This window comes from Lycorma delicatula, chromosome 1, assembly GCF_047948215.1.
Source record: "Lycorma delicatula isolate Av1 chromosome 1, ASM4794821v1, whole genome shotgun sequence".
NCBI lineage: Eukaryota > Metazoa > Arthropoda > Insecta > Hemiptera > Fulgoridae > Lycorma > Lycorma delicatula.
Window position 1 is genome coordinate 201,352,487 of NC_134455.1, and position 25,628 is coordinate 201,378,114.

General features: G+C 28.3%; 2 protein-coding genes across 4 annotated transcripts in view; one reads left to right on the plus strand and one right to left on the minus strand.

Moving 5' to 3' along the window:
* The window catches only part of LOC142327514 (myotubularin-related protein 10-A), a 123,591-nt gene that overhangs the window by 54,277 nt on the left and 43,686 nt on the right, over positions 1-25,628 (plus strand). The gene's annotated exons all lie outside the window — the stretch shown is intronic.
* Positions 13,881-24,948, minus strand: LOC142327506 (uncharacterized). The gene is made up of 2 exons (XM_075370632.1): positions 24,795-24,948; positions 13,881-17,001 (listed from the first exon to the last, which is right to left on the minus strand). The coding sequence occupies exons 1-2, from the start codon at positions 24,849-24,851 to the stop codon at positions 14,902-14,904; spliced, it is 2,157 nt and encodes a 718-aa protein (XP_075226747.1). The 5' UTR covers positions 24,852-24,948; the 3' UTR covers positions 13,881-14,901.

The following is a 25,628-nucleotide window of genomic DNA, read 5'->3' on the forward strand; positions in this document are numbered from 1 at the left end:
CTTTGTGTGTTTTGGGAAATCTTTACCATCATGGCAATTGTTACTGATGTGGGGGAAGAAGCCTTTTGCAGCAGAAAGTGTTCTTGATGCGCCACACAGTGGGAAGCCAAACACTCAAGCTGAGACATGTACTTCTGTGGAGGCATTAATTTAACGATCACTGATGAAATCAAACACAAATATTCTGCAGAGTTAGACATTCCATCAGTATCACCATCAGGGTCGTCATGTAAGGGTACTAGAGTAAGTGGATGTAGCCCTGTAGCCCTGTATAGAGAAATGACTGTATAGAATAACCCAGTTTAAAGAGTCTACATTATCCTTTAGAACATATATTTTCATATTTATTCTTATGTACGTGAGCCCTTTTATTTTGCTAAAATTGATTTTCACTTTTTTCACTTAAATCTTATTTTATAATCTTCGTTTAGTATTTTTATAGAGATCTCTGCTTCTTGTTAATGGATTTTCTAAGAATTATTAATTAAAAAAATTTAATTAAAACTAAAATTATAGAGGTAGATGTTTACTATCTAAACCAATGAAGGCACTCATAACAACATATCCTTTGCTATGTTAATTTTAGTTATATTGAAGACCCATTATCTCAGGAACTAATGCTACGGGCTTCAAATTTTTTCTGAATACTTGGTATTGTAAGTAGATTAGATGCATCTACAATTTTATCTATAAACCACTTTCTTAATGAAATGAAATATAGATTAGTAATAATTTTTTATTTTTTAGGAATGGTTATTTTTTTAAACAGATAATTGTTCACAATTTTCATGATTATAGAGGTATTGAAAGATATATACATGTAGAATAATGACAAAAAAATTCAAGTTGTTATCTTCAGTGGTTCCTAAGGTAATAGGTCATAAATATAGAAAAATATGATTTTTGGAAAACTGGATTTAAAAATTATGTAAATAAGTTTTTTTAGTTATCTGTTTTAAAACTGCCCAGATTCATAATCTGGGTCATCAGTGTTAGCTTACTGATATTCAAGCTTCAAGCTTTAGCTTTTAATTTCTGCTCGTCTGTCTTGCATTTTTCAGCATAATGAACTCTTTTTTTCTACGTTGGTTAATCGTTCCTCGTCAATCTTTTTTTAAATTTTTATGGTGTTAAGAACTGTATTGATTCCAAGATGCTGCAGAACTTCACATTTGCTAATGTTTCCATTATTAAATTTGGCACTGCATTATTTACCCTCAACTCAAGAGTTTCGTTTCCCATAAAAATATTTTTTTGTAACCAGTTCTAAATTATGTGGTTGACAGACTCTGAATTATGATTCTGTCCTAGAGACATTTCTTAACAAATCTTTATTAGATAAACTTTGAAATGTATTAGCTTTATAGCTTGAACAGACATTCAGAGAAAGGTTTATATAAGTAAAAAGAGTTTTTATTGGTAAATAAGCCAGTTTTAATGGCAGATTTGAGCATTGTTGTTTGCATAACAGCTGTGATGCAATTTTTTTTAAAAATTCATAAATAAAAGTGTTAACATAAAGTTATTAATCAAATCATATATCGAATGAGAAGAAATATTGACAAATAAACAGAAAATGTGGCTCTCTGCATTTTCACACAACAATAATGGAGGCGCCTTCCTTGGTAAAATATTCCGGAGGTAAAATAGTCCCCCCGTTCGGATCTCCGGGTGGGGACTACTAAGGAAGGGGTCACCAGAAAACTAAAAAATAACATTCTACGAGTCGGAGCGTGGAATGTTAGAAGCTTGAAAAAGGTTGGTAGGATAGAAAATTTAAAAAGGGAAATGGGTAGGATGAAGGTGGATATAGTAGGAATTAGTGAGGTTCGGTGGGAAGAGGAAGGCGACTTTTTGTCAGGTAATTTTAGAGTAATTAACTCAGCGTCAAATAATGGGCAGCAGGAGTAGGTTTCGTGATGAACAAGAAGATAGGGAGGAGAGTGGAGTATTTCAAGACGCATAGCGATAGAATCATTGTAATAAGGATAAAATCAAAACCTAAACCGACAACGATTGTTAACGTCTATATGCCTACAAGCGCCCATGATGATGATGAGGTAGAGTGTGTATACGAAGAGATTGATGAAGCAATTAAACACGTAAAAGGAGATGAAAATTTAATAATAGTTTGAGATTGGGATGCAAGCATTAGAAAAGGCAAGGAAGGAAATATAGTGGGTGAATACGGGCTGGGCAAAAGGAATGAAAGAGGGGACCGACTTATAGAGTTTTGCACGAAGTATAATTTAGTAAATGCCATCATCCAGTTTAAAAATCATTATAGAAGAATATACACTTGGAAAAAGCCAGGCGATACTGCAAGGTATCAGATAGATTATATCATGGTTAAGCAAAGATTTAGAAATCAACTCATTGACTGCAAAACTTACCCTGGAGCAGACATTGATAGCGACCATAATTTGGTGATAATGAAATGTAGATTGGGGTTTAAAAACCTGTAGAAAAGGTGTCAGATGAATCGGTGGAATTTAGAGAAGCTTGAGGAAGAGGAGGTAAAGAAGATTTTTGAGGAGGACATCGCAAGAGGTCTGAGTAAAAAAGATAAGGTAGAAAATGTAGAAGAAGAATGGGAGAATGTTAAAAAGGAAATTCTTAAATCAGCAGAAGCAAACTTAGGCGGAATAAAGAGAACTGGTAGAAAACCTTGGGTTTCAGATGATATATTGCAGCTGATGGATGAACATAGAAAATATAAGAATTCTAGTGATGAAGAAAGTAAAAGGAACTATCGGCAATTAAGAAATGCTATAAACAGGAAGGGCAAACTAGCGAAAGAAGAGTGGATTAAAGAAAAGTGTTCAGAAGTGGAAAGAGAAATGAACATTGGTAAAATAGACGGAGCATACAGGAAAGTTAAGGAAAATTTTGGGGTACATAAATTAAAATCTAATAATGTGTTAAACAAAGATGGTACACCAATATATAATACGAAAGGTAAAGTCGATAGATGGGTGGAATATATTGAAGAGTTATATGGAGGAAATGAATTAGAAAATGGTGTTATAGGAAGAAGAGGAAGTTGAGGAGGATGAAATGGGAGAAACAATACTGAGATCTGAATTTAAGAGAGCATTAAAAGATTTAAATGGCAGAAAGGCTCCTGGAATAGACGGAATACCTGTAGAATTACTGCGCAGTGCAGGTAAGGAAGCGATTGATAGATTATACAAACTGGTGTGTAATATTTATGAAAAAGGGGAATTTTCGTCAGACTTCAAAAAAAGTGTTATAGTAATGATACCAAAGAAAGCAGGGGCAGATAAATGTGAAGAATACAGAACAATTTGTTTAACTAGTCATGCATCAAAAATCTTAACTAGAATTCTATACAGAAGAATTGAGAGGAGAGTGGAGGAAGTGTTAGGAGAAGACCAATTTGGTTTCAGGAAAAGTATAGGGACAAGGGAAGCAATTTTAGACCTCAGATTAATAGTAGAAGGAAGATTAAAGAAAAACAAACCAACATACTTGGCGTTTATAGACCTAGAAAAGGCATTCGATAACATAGACTGGAATAAAATGTTCAGCATTTAAAAAAAATTAGGGTTCAAATACAGAGATACAAGAACAATTGCTAACATGTACAGGAACAGTAACAATTGAAGAACATAAGAAAGAAGCCGTAATAAGAAAGGGAGTCCGACTAGGATGTTCCCTATCTCAGTTACTTTTTAATCTTTAACATCATTAACTAGCAGTTAATGATGTTAAAGAACAATTTAGATTCGGAGTAACAGTACAAGGTGAAAAGATAAAGATGCTACGATTTGCTGATGATATAGTAATTCTAGCCGAGAGTAAAAAGGATTTAGAAGAAACAATGAACAGCATAGATGAAGTCCTACGCAAGAACTATCGCATGAAAATAAACAAGAACAAAACAAAAGTAATGAAATGTAGTAGAAATAACAAAGATGGACCACTGAATGTGAAAATAGGAGGAGAAAAGATTATGGAGGTAGAAGAATTTTGTTATTTGGGAAGTAGAATTACTAAAGATGGACGAAGCAGGAGCGATATAAAATGCCGAATAGCACAAGCTAAACGAGCCTTCAGTAAGAAATATAATTTGTTTACATCAAAAATTAATTTAAATGTCAGGAAAAGATTTTTGAAACTGTATGTTTGGAGTATCGCTTTATATGGAAGTGAAACTTGGACAATCAGAGTATCTGAGAAGTTAAAGATTAGAAGCTTTTGAAATGTGGTGCTATAGGAGAATGTTAAAAATCAGATGGGTGGATAAAGTGACAAATTAAGAGGTATTGCGGCAAATAGATGAAGAAAGAAGCATTTGGAAAAATATAGTTAAAAGAAGAGACAGACTTATAGGCCACATACTAAGGCATCCTGGAATAGTCACTTTAATATTGGAAGGACAGGAAGAAGGGAAAAATTGTGTAGGCAGGCCACGTTTGGAATATGTAAAACAAATTGTTAGGGATGTAGGATGTAGAGGGTATACTGAAATGAAACGACTAGCACTAGAATGGGAATGTTGGAGAGCTGCATCAAACCAGTCAAATGACTGAAGACACAAAAAAAAAACAGAAAAGAAATTCCAAAAAACGATATTTTTTACCCCTTGCCGGTTACGAGTTCCTTGAAGTGAAATTTATTATTTTGCTGCTAATGCAATAATATTGATACATCATGAAACTTTTTTTGCATTATATTTAAATATAAGTATTTTAATTTAAAATAAGTCAGTTAGTTATCAGGTTTAAATTCAATTAATTCATTAATTGTAATTAAATATGTTAATATGATTTTTAAAATTGACATATTTTGTAGATTTTAAAAATCACTTTATTTTTCCTGTTATAAACAACTTAATTATATTTCTGTTCAGCGTATTTATGTTTGTAAAAATATTCTTGAGAGCATTTTTTAAAGTTTCTTTGTATCATTCCTACATTGAATTTTTTACAATTCTGCTCTCCTCATTGTACTTTTATAGACAATCTGCATTATTATAAAATGTAGAATAAGATTTTTTTTCAATTTTTTTGTTAGTTTTAAAAAGAAATTTTGTAGTCAGCCGAATGTTTTTTGAAAATTTTATATGGTGGCATTATTACGAGGGTTATTTTTTCAAGGTCTGATCGGTCACGAAATTACAACCACAGTGAAAATAAAAAATTCTTTATTTGTAAAAAGTACTTGCATAGTTACGTTATTTCTCTAAATAGTTGCCACTCCAATTTAGACATTTGTCGTAGCGTGGTACCAACTTTCCAATACCCTCGTCATAGAATGGAGCCGCCGAACTTGAACTTCTTTGGTTTACTGGGACAATGAGAATGCATCCACTGCTCGGATTGTTCTTTTGTTTCTTCATTTTTGAAATGGACCCATGTCTCATCCCCTGTGACAATTTTATTCAAAAAATCTTCTCCTTCATTGTGGTAGCGCTGGAGAAACGTTAGGGAGGTGTCCATTCTCATTGTTTTGTGATGGTCGGACAGCATCTTGGGAACCCATCTCGCACACAGTTTGCGGTACTGAAGTCGCTCACTCACAATGGTATAGAGAGCTGACCTTGAAATTTCAAAAAACGAATCACTCAATACAGAAATTGTGAACCGACGATTTTCTCGAATTGCCTCATCCACTCGCTCAACGAGATCATCGGTTGACACTCGCTTCCTTCCCTGACCGCCTGCATCATGAACATCTGCACGTCCTTCTTTAAAGTTCCTGCACCATTGTCGCACTTTGCTGTCACTCATTGAAGTTTCACCGTACACATTACTTATTCATCTATGAATTTCAGCTGCATTACACCCCTCAGCCTGAAGAAATTGAATTACCGCATGCACTTCACACTTGGCGGGAGATGCTATTGTTGTAGACATGTTTACGTGCTAGCTGCATGTTCAGAACTAAACGAAGTGACACGGCGTGATTGAAGGCCATACTAGAGACGCTGCGCAACACATATGCATGAAAGTTCATCCGATTTTTGCGCGGGTTTTTATTTCGCGACTGATTGGACCTTGAAAAAAAATAACTCTCGTATTTAAAGGAATACATAATTTCTTTTTCTTTTTATTTAACATTGTGTATTTATTAATTTTATTTTTATATTTAAATTGACATTTATTAACTTGGACTAGTTTATTATATTTTGTAATTTTAGTGCTGTGTATTATATTAAACTGAATTAATTTATCTGAATGTATCATCTATTTAGATACCTACAATTAATAATTAATTAATTTTAAATATTTATTATGTAGGTGCTCTTTTATGTGCACACATAAAACTAGTACAATGTCTATTTTTGGAGGCAGTAATGGGGTGCTAGAACATATGTGTTCAACGTGTTACTTTTACTTAAATGTATTATTCAACCCATCATTGAAATTCCTCTATCCGTGTTTTACATTTTCACAGCAAAATTTTCAAAATACATATCCTAGTAGAAAATTTCATTTTAATAATTTTTTAAAAAGTATTATTGATTCTAACCATATAAAAACGTTTTGGTCTACTTCTGTATTGGCATTTTGCAGAAATACTATTTCTCTTTCTTATTATTTCATCAGCTAACTTTATGGACATCAAATTTTAGAATATTTTGTTGAGTCTTACTGAAACCATTTGTCTAATGAGGCATTTGCTGATCAATATTTTTTCAGTTGTTTAATTTGAAGTAAGTGTAATTCTCATATGATATCCTTTAATATTTGTGCATTGGGAAGAAGAATGTTGTTCAAGAGAGATAAAAGGAAACTATATAGAAATACAGATTTATATGTTAAGTAAAACTGCTTGAAAAAAGACAAAAAAGCACACCTATTTAGAAAGATGAGTTTTAGGAACTTACTTTGGAATTAAAAATCATCACAACAGTGCAAGATGGGTATTTGTTCTCTTATTTCTTCCCATTTGTAATATACACATCACAAATATACATTAGAGTTAAAAAAATTGAGATTAGTGTCAAGAAATGCGTTAAGATTAATGTCAAGCTTTCAAAGGTTAAATGTATAAGAATATTTTAAGGAAAATAGACCATTTAATCATTGACATGTAAGAAAACAACTGGGATTGAATAGTAAATTAATCAAAAGAGAAAGGAAAAATACTTCCAAAAATAGATAATGCATATGCAGGAGTAGAATAGAAGAACAGGGTAAATCTGAGTGAAATGATAACCAATGTTATTAGAATATAGGAGAGGAGGATTAGCATTAACTCAATGAAATATTTGTCATGACTTGCTAGACTTAGTTTCTTATTTCAATCTAACCATTCTTTGTGAATGAAGCCAAATAGTCCTGACAATTACTTGTTTACTATGGGTATCTGTTTTTAGTTATACTTAATGCACAATTTTTTATATAAGTTAGCATTTTGGATGATGATAGATGGTATAATTAGATGTTATAACAGTAAAGACTCTGCATATAATTTTTTCATTAATATAACATGATGTGCTGTTAGGTAGAGGTACAGGTTTTTGTTTACATTATCTGACTTATTTACTCTCACACGTTCATAATCACAGAAGTTGTGATAATTCACGTAATAAGTAGTTTTTTAAATTCTAATCATGTCTGATTATTTTTGACAGCAGCATTAGTTTTAATTTATTATTATCAATATTTACAACCTTTGCTGTATAAATAAATAATATTAATTTTTAATTATATATTATTGTTATTATTATTTTTATTTCTTATTTATTGACTGTGTTGACTATTAACTTGATGTTTCTTATACTGATATTATTTTAATAGATTTATTCTTAAAATTTTGAATTATTCTAGCTTTTAACCAATATTAACAAAAAAAAAAAAAAAAAATTAAAATAATAATTATTAAAATTTTTAAAGTAAGAAGTAATAACTGTTTTATGATTTCTCTTGAATTATCCCATGAGATCAAAGGAGAGATTTAAGAAAATCAATGCTTAACAAGGACATAAAGTTATTTGAGAAATCTGTGCACATAATATGAACTGCATGCTTTTATCATATTGCACCACTTCTCCACTCCCGTATTCTTACACTTTACTGCTGGTCTGGTCCTTTGTATAATATTTTCTTTACTACTGTTTTCCTTCCATTTTATATTCATTTTGAATGGAATTCTCATTTAAGTTCTTAAGTTAGGAAAAAATGATATCTAACATTTGCCATTTGGTTTATTTTAATCCTTGCATAAACGTTGATATGCATTGAAATCAATCATTTAATACTTATTTCATGAAAATCTATGTACCCATTCTGGAGTTTCTTAGAATTAGCAGTACTTAGCAGTACTTCTCATTAATGTACTTGAACTGCTAATGGTATGAAACTCCAGAATGGGTACATAGATTTTCATGAAATAAATATTAAATGATTCGTTTCAATGCATATCAATGTATTGACTTCAAACCATTTGTTTTTACTAAAGCATTAGAAAAAAAATAACTACACAAGTTCAATGCAAAAAGGGCAATTCAAATAATAAAATTTAAAAGAGCAAGTCGAGTGTTGAAGACATGGAACAATTAAAAATATTATAGTTTATTTCAGTATTTTGAACTTTGGACCCAATTCCTTTTTGCTTATATTAATAAAGCAATCATAGATACTATGTTTCTGTGGTTAAATCAGTATTAAAAAATCTACAAACCTTTTTTTTGTAGACCAATTCAGTAGTAAATGACAAGTATTGCTACTTATTATTGAGTAAGAGTATCAGAATAACAGAAGTATTCTTGTTACAAAAACTGTGAGTAGGAATTTTTTAAGAAATTAGTAATTGTGTCATACTATGTAATATTGTGGTAGTGTTAATTAAAAAATTCACTTGAAAGTGAGAAATAGATAAATTATTTTTAAAACCATTTTCATCACTTTGGCCATTTCAATACTGATTTGTATACAACCAGTACTGTGTAGTTAATAAGGTTTGACAGTATGATGAAGAATTTATTTGATTTTCTATTTTCATAAAATTATATATTTTCTTACATAATACTGTTCAGAGTAATATTTTTTTTTCATTTCTATCTAAAATGTTGGATCTAACAGGATATTCTGGACAAAAGTTGTAGTCTAGGTTTCAGTATATTATTTATATTTTAGTTTTGAGATAATTTATTTTGAAGTTATATTTTTTGTATTACAGATGATGCACTGCTGTCTGTAAATGTTGTTTATTTTTGTAACAAGACCAAGATTATCATTAAATAATGAAAAAAATCAATTATTGCATTTTTTAACAGATTTAAAAATAAAATTTTTTCTCATTTTAACCCAAATATATATTTTATTTGTATGTGTGTTCAAGGGTAGTATACTCTTTACCCAGAGGATTTTGATGATTCTTTTTGTATTTTGTGGAGGAAGTTCCTGTGTTGGTCACATTGTATTTGTTCCCAAAATAACTTAAGGGGAAGGTATTTTTAATGAAAAGTTAAATTGTTCATTTGCGTAATTTTAAGATTAAATTTTTTTTTTGTCATTAGTATTGGATTATTATAGTGTAATGGTTCTTATCTTCGGTTATTCTAATAGTTTTGCAAAGAAAAACATCTAAATTTATGGTAAATTTTTCTGATTCCTGTATTCCAGAGAGCTTTAGCTGATTGTTTATATTTCTCTATTGTTTATTTTCTTTTTATCTCTACATATTTTTTTTTCCTTTGCATTTTTGTGAACAGTTGTTTTCATACGGTCAGCTGTTTTTGTAGTTCTATCCAGATTAAAATAAAAGTAAAACTAAGAAATGTAAAATAAAACCATCCCAAAAGAATGTCCTAAAATGAAAAAAATATTTTGCACTTCTTTAAATTTTAACTTTTTATACTCTGCACTATTCAAGGTTGTTTAGGTGTTGATAATCGTTCTTAATTTGGCCTGACAAGTACGGCATTAAAAGTAAAAATTGAAAGTTGATTTAAGAAGTTTTATTTTATACTTTCTATGGTATCGTTTGAAGTTTGCTTCATTGTTTCTTAAAAAGATTATATTTCATGATTTCAATTGGGGCTTGTTAGCTTGCACCATATCATGTAAGAAAATGATGTTGTAAAATATAATTGTTAAAAAATATACTGGGTGCAATAAAATATATTTTTCATTGACAACCTACTTCATTTTAATTTTGTATCAGTTTTATTCAGTAAAACCTGACTATAATGGAATTTTGTGGTACTGGATGGAGAAGAAAAACAGTAGGAATTAAAATGGTGATAAAAATAAAATTGGACAGACACTTTTTAATGTGTTTATTTGAAAACACTGATTTATGAACAGATAAAGTAGGACTACTAAAAATAGTGATGTATTAAATCTTATGGCCTACCTCATAAAACAGAAGTTGATAGAATGACATTATTTTTAAAAAAGGAAGATAAATTCAGCCTATGTAAATCAATGTAAAAAAAATTAAGTAATGTTGAAATTTGTGATAATTTTAATTGTTTGAAAATTTTATTCTTTCTTCAGAACAAATAGAAGTAGTTCTGGTCTTCATACTCCTATGCCCATGATCACAAACCTCCTTGATTAATAGAAATTTAAATATTATAATATTTAAAAAAATGTGTTTTACCTTCAGAAAATTTTGAAATAATGTTAAAAAGAATCAAGCCAAACATTCTTTCTTCTAATATTCTCTAGTTCCAGCCTTTTTAATTGAAAAAAAAATTTATTCGAAACATTTAATTTTCTCAAAATATGTTTTACTATAAGAAAAAATTCAGAATGGTGTTTAAGAGTTCTGGCTTTCTTACCTCCATAGACTTCTTTCATTTCTCCTAAATGAATAAAAAATTGAAGTATTGGGATATTCAAAGCAATTTTTTGAAAATATTTACTTTAAAAAAAAAAAAATCATGTAGAAAGAAGTAGAGAGGTACAGCTCTTTTTCCTCCAAAAAGCTCACACCCATAGCTCCTCCCAGTTAACAAAACTGTAAATATTGCAATGTGGAAACTGTTCTTTTTTAAGTTGAACTTATTTTAATACCAGTAAAATTAAAGCTTTCATTTAAGAGATTTACAAATTTTTACAAACTGAAAATTGTGATGTTTTAATCTTTCTTTTTCTAACTTCCACTTTTGGAACAAGTAAAAATCATATGTAGGAAATATTTTCCTTACCCTTAAGTGTTATTTAATTATGAGAATTTGATGAACCTCACAATTAGTATTTGTAAGCAGTTGAAAAAATTGATAATTTTTGAAATCTTTGTGTATAACATTAAACTTGTATATACATTTTCTTAGCAGTATCTTTTCATGTCTTAGTGATTTGAAAAAATTTGCTTCAGACGAGTCTTTAGTATCCCATTTTATACTATTTCTTTCCCATCTAGCAGGGAAAGTATTGTAATCGGTCCAATATGGGCATATGCAGTTTTCACCGCATATGCCCAAATGTGTTTACATTTTAATGCCTAAGGTACCCAAAAACCAGATGGAAATTGTTCAGATGTTCGTATGTGTGTGTGGGTGCATGCGCATGTTTGGTGTTGCACTCTAAATCACCTTATTAGCCTTTTAAATTGAAAAAAAAATTCCAATATTTGAAACATTTATTTTTCTCAAAGTATCTTCTACCGTAAGAAAAAATTTTAATTCAAAATGGTGTCTAAAATTTCAGGCTTTTGTACCTTCATGGACTTCTTTCATTTCTCCTAAATGCAGTGATAATAAATATATTTAGTAGAAATAATTAATTAATTAATGATAATTATATTTGCTAATTTCTTTCATTTCTTTTAAATAATTTTTGAGATTTATCTCCAGAAATACGTAATCGATTTTGACCAAACTGGGTCAGATTATTTCTTTGTATGAGGCATTGATGCCATTAAATTTTCAACATATAAGGTCAAGGGGGTGAATCTACAGAGCAAGGTCACCCTCAGTATCTTGAGATTTCGCCTAATTAAGGACTTATTTTTCTTAGGCACATTTTTTAACAATTAAAAAATAATATTTGAAAAAAGTTTTTGCAAAATTGCTCCCCCAACCCAAAAAATGCTGTAATAAACTAGTGGTTAAGTGGGTATACTGCGTATTAGAACCCCCTCTCACTTTAATGAGCATTAGTGTAGCACTGACATACAGCTGCTGTAGTCATCTGCTATGTTGTAACGTCACAAGTGAGTGGTAGAATTAAATAATTGAATAATATTTCAAGTGTAAAAAAGTATTTAAAGTGGGTGCTAGTACAACCGTACCTGCATGGATGAAATACAGTATGTTCACACACTTTAGTTTAGAATCATTGAATTAAATAAACAGAAAATAGTATATTTAAATAAAATTATAAATAAGTTGTGTTTAATATAAGCCTGGCGTCATAAAAAAGCCGCGTGATGGAAAAGTCCAGTAACTGCGTTGGCAGCTTTTTTTTTATATAACAGCAGTACTAGTTTTAATAAAATTTTTACGGTAAGTTATAATTTCAATGATTGAAATGTATTCTCTTCTAACATGAAATATTCGTAAGAGACAATTTCCTTAGCTATAGATTTTCAAATGAACCAACCCCTCCTGCTCATAATAAAAGTTATAAAAACTATATTTTATCCATTTGGTTTTGTAAATTTTTTCTGGAAACAATATCTATTTCTTCTATGAGTGATAATAGTATGTGGCCACCATCTGATAACTAACTACTCTTGTTTGTATAAAATACAGTCAGAACAGAAAATTACAAACCTAACTACTATATGCTTTATAAAATAAGTCTTTTATAATTTTCTGATGTGAAGATTTGAAGAATTATTTTTACACCTTTTGTGTAAAATTTGTAAAATTGAGGCAAATTTTTATCAAAAATTTTCTATTTATTTTTCAGTGATTCTTGCTTGTTATCTTCACTATTAGGGTTCACCAAGCCCGTTTCATTTTTAACTTTGTACTTTTTCATTTTCCTTCTCCTTCCATTTTTATTTGTTTCAATAAATCAAAGATTTAACATCTTCAAAAAATGGAAGATTACCAATATTATCACTCAGAAGATCCATTACCAGTATTCGAATGAATACTTCTGGAGCTTATATTGGGAATAATTTTGAATTTTTTTTCTTTTTTTATGTAGTCTATATTATTTTACTCATACTAGAAATTACCTTTCAGGTTTTGTGGGTTTACAGCTTATGTTTTATTGAGTGATTGCATTGTTTCAAAAGTTTGAACACAATCGTGTTTAGTAATTATAATGATGTTATATTTAAAACATCATTAGAAATAAATAATGTAAGTTTTGCTTATTTAATACATATTCATCAAAATATATGATGAATTTTCTAGCAATACCAGTTCATAAAGATGCAAGATATCATACAGTTAATAAAAATATTAAAAACAAAACAGCACTCCATACTATGTAGTCTATAGTTTTGTCTTGATGGTTTTATGTAGTTTATATTATTATAATCATACTACAAATTGCTTTCTAGGCTTTTAGATTTATAGTTTATTGGTTATTTAAAATACATTTTACATTTTTAAATTATCCATCCACTCCCAGGATTCTTTTTATGTTTAGCCAGGTTTCTGTTTTGTTAAGAGTTTATTTTATCATCCAGATTTTGCGGAATATAAAACTATAAATATACCCTTTCAGAAATTTTAGAACAGTAAGGTATCTGAAATATCTCTATTTTTATCAATGAATGAGATTACAGTAAATGAGATTACAGTAAATTACTACTAGTTAACTTAGCAGTAAATTCAGAACAGTTCTACTTAAGAAATAGAGCTCATATTATAAAATACTGGACAATATTGTATCTAGTAATTTTTTGAAAGAATGCAGTCACTCAAATCAATTGCACCCCTAAAATAAAAAATATTGTTTTAAATTTTTGGATTAAAAGATAATTCATAAATTAAATTAGCATTTATAGTCACATTTCACTCTTTATTGAGAACTTTTAAAATTACAAGCTTTAAAATTACAAACTAAGATAAATCATTGTTTTGTATAAATAATATTCTTATCATTTTATATAAATTAAATTAATTTCTTCTATTGATGATCAATAAAGAAATATAAAAAATATTTGATATGTCTGAAATTACCTTTATTAATTTTAGATTTTTATGTAAATCATTAAATAAACATATATTTTCATTATATGTATTTTCAATATATACTTCCTAATGTTATTAGGAAGTTGCTTTATTGTGTTGATATTTGATAGTAAAGAAATCAGAGGAATTAAAAGTTTAATTCCAGGTGATGTGTGTGTGTATATATATATTTTTATTTTTTTATTTTTTTATTTACAATATCAGTGTATACAAATAATTTTGATAAGTGTACCCTAACAAAGATGTCTGAGAGTGCAGTCAGCACATTATAGTTCCTCAAACTAATAAATTGTTTTATATTTAGAATACTAAATTTAACTTTACTGTTATAATATTCCAACTTTTAAGTTGAATAATAAAATCTGATATTATTTAGAGTTGGTTGGTGGATACTTTTTGTTGATATACAAAATTAAATTAAAACACTCAATGCTGTTTTTTGAGTGTGATAACCCAATGACATTTTATTTTTTATTTATTCTACTTTTGTGCTGGATTACTACTTCTTATTTGTTATACACGATTGCTATTTATTGTTTATAGCCTTAGTAAATTATGATAATTATCTTTGCTAAAATTACAAAACAGACATTATTATTAAAAATTTTTATTTGTTATTATAAAAATTATTCCATATATCTTCTAAATATGGTTTATAATAACTTATTGTTTAGAATATCCATCTATTTTATCTGGTATGTTTTTAATCTATTTTATTCCCATCAAAATTAATTCTTTTGATTATAAAATTAAGATTAAATTATCTAATATATTAACTAATTACAGAGTATTTTAAACTAGTGGCATATAAATTATATAAATTATGGCATATTAGAATCACCATCTTTTGCTTTTTTATCGTCCTTGACATTACCTGATTGTTTATTTTCATTCTTACATGATGAACATTCTTGTTGACTTGTGTCACTTGTATAATTTTTTGTATTATCTGCAGGTGAGTGTTCATTTGGTAGTATTAGATAGGTTTCTTTTTTATTCTCTTGCAAATTTATTGCTGTTACTTCAATAGGTTTTTGATGAGCATCTGCATGATTTTGCATTTCTTTATCATAATCGTCAAACTTTTTACTCATGGGACCAGCCACTATTACATTTGAAGCTAGTTTGTTAACTTTGATATAGCCAATAAAATTTTTAATGTTATCTGAATCCATAACATTTGTTATAAATTCACCTAGTTTTGCACCACTATTTTTTTCCCCTGGAATACTTAAAAAGATAGTACCATAGTCGTTTTCATTGTTTTGGCCATTTGACTCATTTTTTGCAGTTTTACTACTGTTCTGATCAGGTTGTGATGTTTTACTTTGTGGTATCTGTTCTGTGTTATTGTTAGTTTGTTTTGGTGTGACCTCAGAGTTATTTTGTTGTGAATAATCACCTTCAACATTTTTGTTGTTTTCTGTTGATGCAGTATCATTCTGGGATTTTACAGGGGCATTACTTTGCACTTCTTCACTTTTATCATTACCTTTGTCTGTTTTTTTTATATCTTCACCTACTATTGTTGTATTACTCTGGTCTTTTGTTGCTGTTTCTTTTGATATGAGTACAGTGTTGTCATTTTGTTGTGAAGAGTCATTGTTTTGTTCTTTTGTTTCTGGAACATTAGTCTGTGATTTTACAGGGGTATTATTTTGCACTTCTTCATTTTTATCATTATTTGTTTCTGTTTTTGTTATGCCTACACCTATTATTGTTTTATTACTCTGGTCTTCTGTTACTGTCGGTAGTTCTCGTTCAGTTTCACCTTCCTCTACTTTTTGTGGTGTCATATTGTAATCATATTTTGATAATGATTTTTCTATCAAGTTTACATTTGTTTTGCTTGTTGGTGTTGTTTTTGTGACTTCTTTTTCATTCTTTTCATCCGATTTGTAATGCAAATTATCGAGCGCTTCTGATCTCAGTATTACTTTGAGTGCTTGCGCTGTAGAAAGTTTTGGTATTTTTTCAAATGTAAATGTATTTTCATGTTGTAAATAACTTTCGTTTATATTTTTGTTTTTTTTTTCATGTATCATTGTTTTGCTTCCTGCTTTATTATTGAATAATTTTACACTTTCTTTCTCTTTATTGAGATAATTTTTGTTTTCTTCTTGATTATTATTATCTGTAATTTTTAATGTCGATAATGGTGTTTGACGAACAATATCTGTTTTGTCCCTCTTTATTTTTTTCTCTTCAGAATCTGTAACAGAATTTTTCATTGACACTGCTGATTGCATATCAGGAGTTTCTCTGACTCTTTGACTTTTACTGTCATAAGTGTTGTAGTGTGATGAGTCAATAACATCATTTGAATCTTTAACACTGATGTTACTGAGGGGCAGATCTATCTCGTGTTCTGTTATATTACTGTTTTTAGTTGTATAATCACTATTAAAACTGTCATATTGATTTCTTGATGTTAAAACATGATTTTTATCTGGTTGATGAATAAATGTTTTATCACCTGATTCATAATTATACTGTGACTTCATTCCACTTAAGTCTTGTGTAGTAATACTTCCATTCTTTAATGTTTGTTTTGAAGCTGTTGATGAAATATTGCTTTCTTTTTCACCACTTATATTTTTATCTTTAGTCAGTTTTTCAAATGGAGTATTAATCCTAACTTCTCTTTTTCCATCGTATGTATTATCCTCTGAAAAATCAATATTCTCTTTTTTTAAATGCCCTAAATCATTTTCACTATGTTCAACTGTTCTATTAAAATCTGATGAATGTTCTACATTCACAACTGCATCATCTTTCTTCTTGAAACCGTTTGAGTCTTCATTTTTGTGTCTGTTCATGCTACCTTCATAATAATTTTTTGAATGCTCATCTATATCTCCTGGTTTTGGCAGCTGTTTAACAATATCTGATTCGAAAAGCACATGGTGTGCTACACGTGCCTATGTAAACAAAAGAATACAAAACCATATAAACCGTTGTAAAAGAAAAGATTATATTGATAAAATAAATGTATTTGTCCATTATTTAAATTTGTTGAATACATACGAATATTTTTTAATTTTTTTTAGAAAACAATGAATATTTTAGAGGGAAATAGTCATCAATGTATTAAAAGCAAAAATTTATAAGGATATACATACTTATATAACTGAATTTGAATTTATGAAATCCCAAGAACAATTTAATGAGAACTTGCTTTTCATTATGATTAACAACAATAACTTCTAATATAAATAGAGTAATATTAATTATAACAACTGTCTTTCAACTTTTAATTTCAATGAATTATTTTCTGAAATTTCTGCATATTGTTTACTTAGACAATTAATAGTCACAATGCTGAAGTTTAAAAAAAATTCTTTTCAAGCAGTAAGAGAAACTTCATGGGTAAAAGTTGTATGATGTAAGGATATATGTTTTTATATCTTGAATAATAGTAAATTTCTAGTTAAAAGTGTTTTCTTGAAAGTTTTATTTCATATAGCAAATGTAAATAAATATGTGACTGGATTAATAAATAAACATCCCGGGCTTAATATATTGTTGACAATTGTCATTGGGTTGAATTTGTTTCTCCCTTGTTTGATTTCCTGAAAGGGTTTGTTATTCTCTCATTTCTCCTACCATCACTGTTTAAAAAAAAAATAAAAAAATAACTAAAATAGTGATTACAGGCCTTTATTAAAGTTATATGTACATATTGGAAAATGTTATTGTATTTAATATAATTTCTTATAAATTTGCATATAAGAGAAATTTTATTTTTCTTATGTAGACAAGCATAAATATTGTTTTTAATAATTAATTCTGGAAAAAAAAACTGAAAATTCTTACAAAAAGAAAATTGATGGTGTAAGAGATATGAATATTTTGAATGCCTGAATAGATGGTAGATCATAGTGGTTTATTTTTTATTTTCTGTTTGTAAGTTCGTACATACTGCACGTGGTTGTTTTATTTTATGATTAACATTCTTCTTCTCTACTTTTCATTGTGTGTAGTGTGAAACATTTTAAGTGGATAGTAGTCATGTTTGCTTTTAATGGAATCTATTATTGTGTAATAATCAATGAATCATTACAGTGTTCTATTTTCATTGGTTTGCTTTGATGCAGTTGATATAATTTTATAAAAGTATTCATGTGATATGATACAAGTATTAAAATGAAGATTATAAAACTGCAGAAGATAAGTGTGCAGTATATTTTATTATAATGTACTCTGTTGTATTATGCTGGGTAGAGTCCACTGATTTGCTATGCAGAAACCATCATCATTACTCAAAAAGAAGTTCTGTAGTTCAATTTTTGTGAAGATGTATCTGGAAGGTCATTTACTGACATTTTAGTTTTTTGTGCTTTCTAATGTTAATTTGTTTTTTTGTTTGTATTCTAATCAAACTTTCTAGTAAACTAGGAAGGAATGAATGATATAGAAAAATTCATTATAATTGAATAAAAAAGAAGTGAAAAAATTTACTAGTTCTGTTTGTGGAGTTAACATTTTTTGTGGGATGAAATAAATTAAACCTTCTGAAATTTTAGTAAGGAAAAAATATTTTGAATACTTTTTTTTATTTGTATGAATTAAGAATTCATAAAATAAAAATAAAAAACTCATGATCGAACCAAATAAAGGTATATCATGGTTTCATTAATTATATTTTCATCTTATTTTCGAGAATCATGTGGGAAATATGAATGACTATATATTTAACATCCAAGGTCGTGAAAGCAACAAAGTGTTGTTTAACAAATTTGCATTTAGAATGATTTGTAACTGAAGACAGTTGGTCAACTGTTATTGTATTGAGAGCCAGCTTATCATTGTGTTGAAGAATTCCATCCCTGGAAAATGAGAGGTTTATTATTATTATTTTTTATAAGAACTTAGAAGAAAAGATTATTTAGTGACATTTTAATAGCAAGCAGTTTTATAATTTATGATTTGTAATTTATAATCTATAATTTATAATTTTATTTCTTTATAATTTCGGTCTGGTTGGCCACAGACAAATCAGGGAGTTGGAAATAACAGTCAAGGATTCAAGAGTTCGCACGTCGTGGAGTGTTAAATACCTCGGCATGTGGTTGGACAAGTCAGGCCTCTTTACTCATCATCTTAAGGAGGTGGCTGGCAAAGCAGGAAGGACACCCTTATGCTCTTACAAGAGTAATGAGTAACAAGCAGGGACCCTGGGCCAGGAAGAGATGGCTCATCCTCTCTTGGTAGCCACATCGGTTCTGCTATTTGAGGTACCAGTATGGGCAGGGGCACTGGAGAGGGCGAGGAATGAGAGGCTGCTGTCCTCACTCCAGAGGGGGGCAGCGATCAAGGTAGCCTCTGTATATCGTATGATTTTGGGCAATGTGGTAGAGGTCATCGCCAGGGTCCCCCCCAATTCGTCTGAGGGCAACACAGCTAATGAGAAGGTACGAGGGGATGAGTGTTTTAATATCAGAGATTTACATTTTAAAATATCTATTTTAAACTTGCTTGAGGTTATTCAGTAAATTTCTTTGAAAAAACCTGTTAAAAAACAAAGAATATATATAATCTAATCAATAACAAAATTATAAAATTAAAACTATTAAATGCAGTAATTAAAAATTAAGAGACAGTTGCCAACTGTAATGCTTTCAAAGTCAATGCTTCATCATCAGCAGTTAATATTATAAATTACACATATATATCCTCAAGTAATTTATTATTTTTATTGCTGATTTTATTTTTTTTTTTTTGCTGTGTAATTTGTAGTTTTTAACTGCTGACGATGAAGTACTGACTTTGAAATCCCTACAGTGGTAAGTGACTTACTTTTTATGTACTGTATTGTTGGTTTTGATTTTTTAATTATATTATTGATTAAATTATAATAATCCAATGCAGTGAAAAAAAAGTTTGGTAAAATATATGTACGGAATCATAAAATTGTTATGTTTATTGTGTCTTGTGTTTGTTACAAGTGACAGTCATCAGGCATAGAAACTCATTGTAAATGATTTTATGATATACTTTCTGCACTAATTCTTTATTTTGCCTTACTAATTATATTTACATCGGTACTTTCTCAGTGGATTTTTTCTAAATTTATTTTTTCTGCATTTAAGAAACATATTACTGATAAGACTTGTTACACATTAGGATTTGTTGTGTTACATGTTTGTATTTAGTAGATTTTTAGTAGTGATGGATACATAATGCTTGATCACAGTAAATGACATTAAGCCATTGTGTTTTTTAGCAGAATGACCAATACACCTACACAAAAACTTGGAATTATAATTTTTAAATAATTAAGCATTTATTATATATGTAATAAACATTTTAAATACTTTAAAACTTGAAATATGTATACGTTTACTCTGTAATATGTTTTTAAATATAGCAGATTTTATGAAAGAAAAGAATTAGTGGAAACATTTTACTAGATGTATTTAGTAATGTAGTAATATTTTTACTAGTAATATGCATTTAATATTTTTATTTTTAGTGGTAAGTTATTAATTTTTGCTTTATAAGTAATAATATGTTACTTTGCAGTTTTCATAACCTACTAAGGTAATTTATGACATTCTTCCTCTAAAGATTCTCAGTTATTTCTGAAACGGAATTGTTTTAGAAATAATTGTTGAAATATGTATGTTTATGGTATTTGAGTGAATTCTTGGCCTGTCTTAATAAATATACTTGATACTGTAATTACAAAATGCTATTTATTTAAAATGTACCATGTAAAAAATTGATTTTGTTTTTTATCAGTAACATTAGCCACAAACTTAGTTTTTTATGAATATCTATTTTTATGACTATTAAAAATCAAATTCTTGTATTTGTCTATTTTTATTCTAGACAAATATTAGAATTATTATTTTAATATAGACTCACTACTTGTCTTTTTTATTTGGTTGTAATTGGAAGGAAAAATCTGGTTCTTCCAGTTATTTAATTTAAAAGAAAATTGGTGTCTCCTTCCTGATCTTAAATTTATCAATCAATTTTAATAAACTTACAGTGATTTGATGTAGAACTCTCTTGATTGTTACAAAAGTGAGCATTTAAAAACTGAAAAACTCGCCTTCAGTAAAGATTTGCCTTTACTGAAATAACAATTTTAATATTACTCTCTTGCTTTAATTGGATGTTTTACTACAAATTCTGCAAAGAGCTTTTATTTTATGGATTTGTGTGGTTATTTATTAAAAATATGTGAAACCTAAGTATTCTTTTAGTAATCAAAAAATTATCTTTAAGGTGTAATAAAATACTAGGAGATGTTTAGTTATTTAAATATTTTTCTAACATTATGTGGTAAAGTTTGTCATTATTTAGTGTTAGTTGTTTTAAATCTGTTATTTTTTAAGGTTTTGAAATTGATTCACCCTTCATTTTAGTCTTTGATAATTTTGTTCATGTAGACTGTCTTGCTTAAAATATTAGAATTAAAACTTTTTGATATTTATTAACCATTAAAAAAGTTTATGCTTAGTGAATTGTTTTTTCTGAAATATTCAGAAGTGTTTAATGCTGCTACGTTTAGTACATAGATCCTGCAGGTTGTTCTTGTTGGGAGGCAGTTTAAACCATAATATTCTTTTGTTGTTAACTAAAAGTTAACCATTAATGTTGACTAGGAAATGGCTCTTAAGAAATGACAATATTAAAAATTAGATGGTATGATTAGAGATCGATCTGTTGGCATTCCATTCAGAGGAACAAGTGTTTAATCAATGTATTTCCTTGATATACTCTGTATGATTTCAAAATTTATGTGAAGGACAAAGAAAATTTTAGTAGTCATATTTTTTGAACTATTTTTATGACTATCAGCAAAGTAAAAATGTAGTTATTATTTTTTTTCAAAGAAAAACATTTCAATTGAATCCCTGGAAAAGAGAGTAAATCGCATCTCTTAAAATCTGTGGTTTTACAACACTTGGGTGTATCATCCTGGAAACTGAATTAACAACGTACGAGTCGGTGTTCCTTTAAATTTATTTATTTTTTAAAAATTAAGTAGTAATTTAATTTTAAAGAAATTCCGGTTACAGGTACTGTTTTATCTTATATATGTTTGTTTCTTTGTTCCGTATGTGTTCTTCCGTATGTATTCATCCGATTGCAATGAAACTTTGGTGAGTTGTGCGCACGCCCGCGAAGGTTTCTGAATTAGTTTGGACCTGCTAGGGTTGAGATATTTCAAAAAATTATATTTATGTTCAGTTTGGCTCATATTCAGAATATGTGTGATTTACATGGAAAGAAATGCCTCTGCAAAAAATGGACTCGCTAGATAGCACTGGGATCAAAATGTTTGGAAAAATTGCATTTGTGGTCCAATTTGGCTCATATTCGGAATATATATATCAGTTACATGAAAAGAAATATTTTTGTGAAAAATGGACCTGCTAGGTGGTACTGGGGTTGAGATATTTAGAAAAACTGTATTTATAGACCAATCTGGCTCATATTCAGAATGTAAGTTGTATGAAAAGAACAATTTTTGTAAAAACTATATGCACTAGGTGGCACTGGTGTCAAGATATTTACGAAACAAACAAACAAATATACAAACAGACTTTTTTCTTCTATATATATAAAAGGCAATGTTCATAGGTGTGTCCACTACAGACAAAAAAACTACTGGACCAATTTACACGCTGGAAAAAGGGGGGAAAGTGGGAAATAGGGAAGAACGGCAAAAGGGATAAAGTGAAGGGTTACATTTTTCAAAGTTTCGTAATGTTTAGATTTTTAATGTTCTATAAACTTTCAATTGTGTTTATTTAATATATATATATATATATATATACTCAAATCTAGCAATAGCAAAGCATTGCCGAGTCTGCTAGTAGAAAAACTGGCAAAAATTTTTTTTTGAGGCATTAGTATTTTTATGATCCATTGATATGATATTGTACTTATTTATTTATTTGATGAATATTATTTAAATTAAAGATTTGTAATTTTATATATATTTTTAGGTATGCAAAACATTTAAATTTATACACATTCATATCAGTATGAATAATTTAGCAATCTTTTTCAATTATTGTTACGTTTAGGTTGTATTCTTCTTAATTTGTGTATTACCATAAAAAATACTTAATATGGTTTTTTTTTTTTTGTTTCTATATTAGATCATTTGTTGATTCATTATTATATGATGAAACTATCTTCTTGAGTATAAGTTAATTTTTAATGTTAAACTTTTTTTTTTAGTGGGCAATAAAAATGTAACATAGGTCGTTTTTTATATTTTATTTGCAAATAATTCCAGTATTTTTTCCAAATTACATTATCATCAAATGCAATTTATTTTGTTTGATTATTGTAAATTAGATCAGTTTATAACAGTTTCATTGTTATAATCAGAATTAGGTAATACATTTAATAGAGAATAAATAATTTTGATAGATATTATAATTTGGGATCTGATATGATATTGATTGTAAAAAATACTCAAAATAAATCATTAAAAAGATTAACAGTCATCTAATAAAACTACAGTTAAATTATTATATATTTATAATTTTACAATCAGTATCATATCAGTTCCTAAACTTTAATATCAGTCAAAATTACTTTATTTATTCTCAATTAAATTTATTGTGTAATTCTGATTATAACTAAACCATGAAATCACTGTAAATTTATTTATTTTACAATAATCAAACAAAAATAAATTACATTTGATGATTATATTTTGGGAAAAATACTGAAATACATGGTTTTGGGGGAAAATGTACGATTTTTTTTTGTCACTGATTTTGAATGGGTTTTTATGTTCAAAATTCTTACATTACATTAATCATTTCTTATTTTCTAATCATAATCTACAGATTACCTTCTCTTTTTTCCTCTTTGAGGCAAAATAGGGCAGATTAACTGATCTCTTATGTCTTATTATTTTGAAAGAATTTTCCCTGAAAAAATCTTTTTTTTTTATCTATACTTTAATGTCAACACCATAAATGTAGCTAATGTATATTATCCTATAACTCCAGCTATTTGTACCAATTATTTGTTATTTTGGCGTTGGTGTTCATATTTTGCTTCCAAAGTAAACATTATTTCTTTAAATGCCATCCTACCAACAAACATATTTAAAGATCTTTTGTTGTCTTTATTACTATTTGTGTTTTTTTTTTTTACCCTTGTAGAAAAGATTGAAATTTGAAAATATAAAAAATTGTTATTTTTCTTTTCATTTTTGAATCAATTAAAACAAGGATAATAATGTTTAAAGACATGCTTTTTAATTTTAAAGTAAAACATTTATTATTAAATTGAAGAAGTGTGACTTTGTAAAAGTGTATTAGTGGATTTTCTGTATTAACTGTATTAAAATCTTTATTTATATTATTTAAATGTTAAGAAATCTTTTTACGTGTATTAATAAATACAAACTTTTACAATAGAAGTTTAAAGTTATTCCTTACAATATTCTAATACCAATTTAATTTTTTTGATTTGAAGAAGGCAATTTTTCATTTGAATAAATTTTCTGTTTAAATTTTTTTTGTGCAGAAAAAATGTAAAATAAGAAAAGGTGTATAATTGATATTAGTTTAGATTTAGAAATTTCTATTTTTAGATAGATATTTTTGTGATAGATTTTGAAATGTTACATATATAAATTTATCAAATTTTTAATTAACTGCTTGTTCTTCATACTTGTTATTATTACTATCATTAAAATGATTATTGTTTATTAAAATACTATACATACATAACATGAAATGGTGCAGAGTGTCCCTAGCAGAATGATCCTTAGAAATATCATCATTTTCTTAGAACAAAGAACTAAAGAAGAACAAGTAAATTATTATTACTCTTTAAATCTATGATGGTGTTTCTCTTTATATAGGCTGCATTCAGCCTATACAGTGAAGCAACTTAACTGTTATATATTTCCTAACCTTATTGTAAAATTCCCTCACTTTCCCAGAACATCATTTTTGTATCCAAGTAACAGGTTTATCTTCTTATTGTTTGTTAGAATAATCACTTGGTATTTAAAAATCATGTTTAAAAAAAAATTATATGGTATTTGTTTTCATTTTATGATTTGTTATAATTCTTGTCTTGGAAATAAATATTTTGAAGACATTGGTGGCAACTTATGCAAATATATTAATAATTATAGCTTTTAGCTCTTTGTGTCTTATGTTTAAGTAGTTTGTTTTCATTATTGCATTAAATTAAGCAATCTGTTGTCGATAAAGTAATAGTTCTTCTAGTTGAAACTGGAAAAATATAAAGGAGATTATTTTTTGTAGAAATGAATCAATTGTGCATTTTTTTAGAGGCATAATTTTCAAGAACTGTGCTTTTTAACCTTTTCAATTACTAGTGATAGAGTAACCGTAAATCTAGGGATGTAGAACCAGGTACAGTTTTTGTATCTGTGAATGAAACTGTGTAAGTTAACGCTAGGCCAATTGTAAGTAAGCAAGCCGATTTAAATTGTAATCATCTAGCCTTTTTCTATTGTGCTTCAGGGTATGTGCAGATTAGGCTGTAATTGTGAAATTTTCTTGTTATTGTTCTTAAGAGAAGTGTG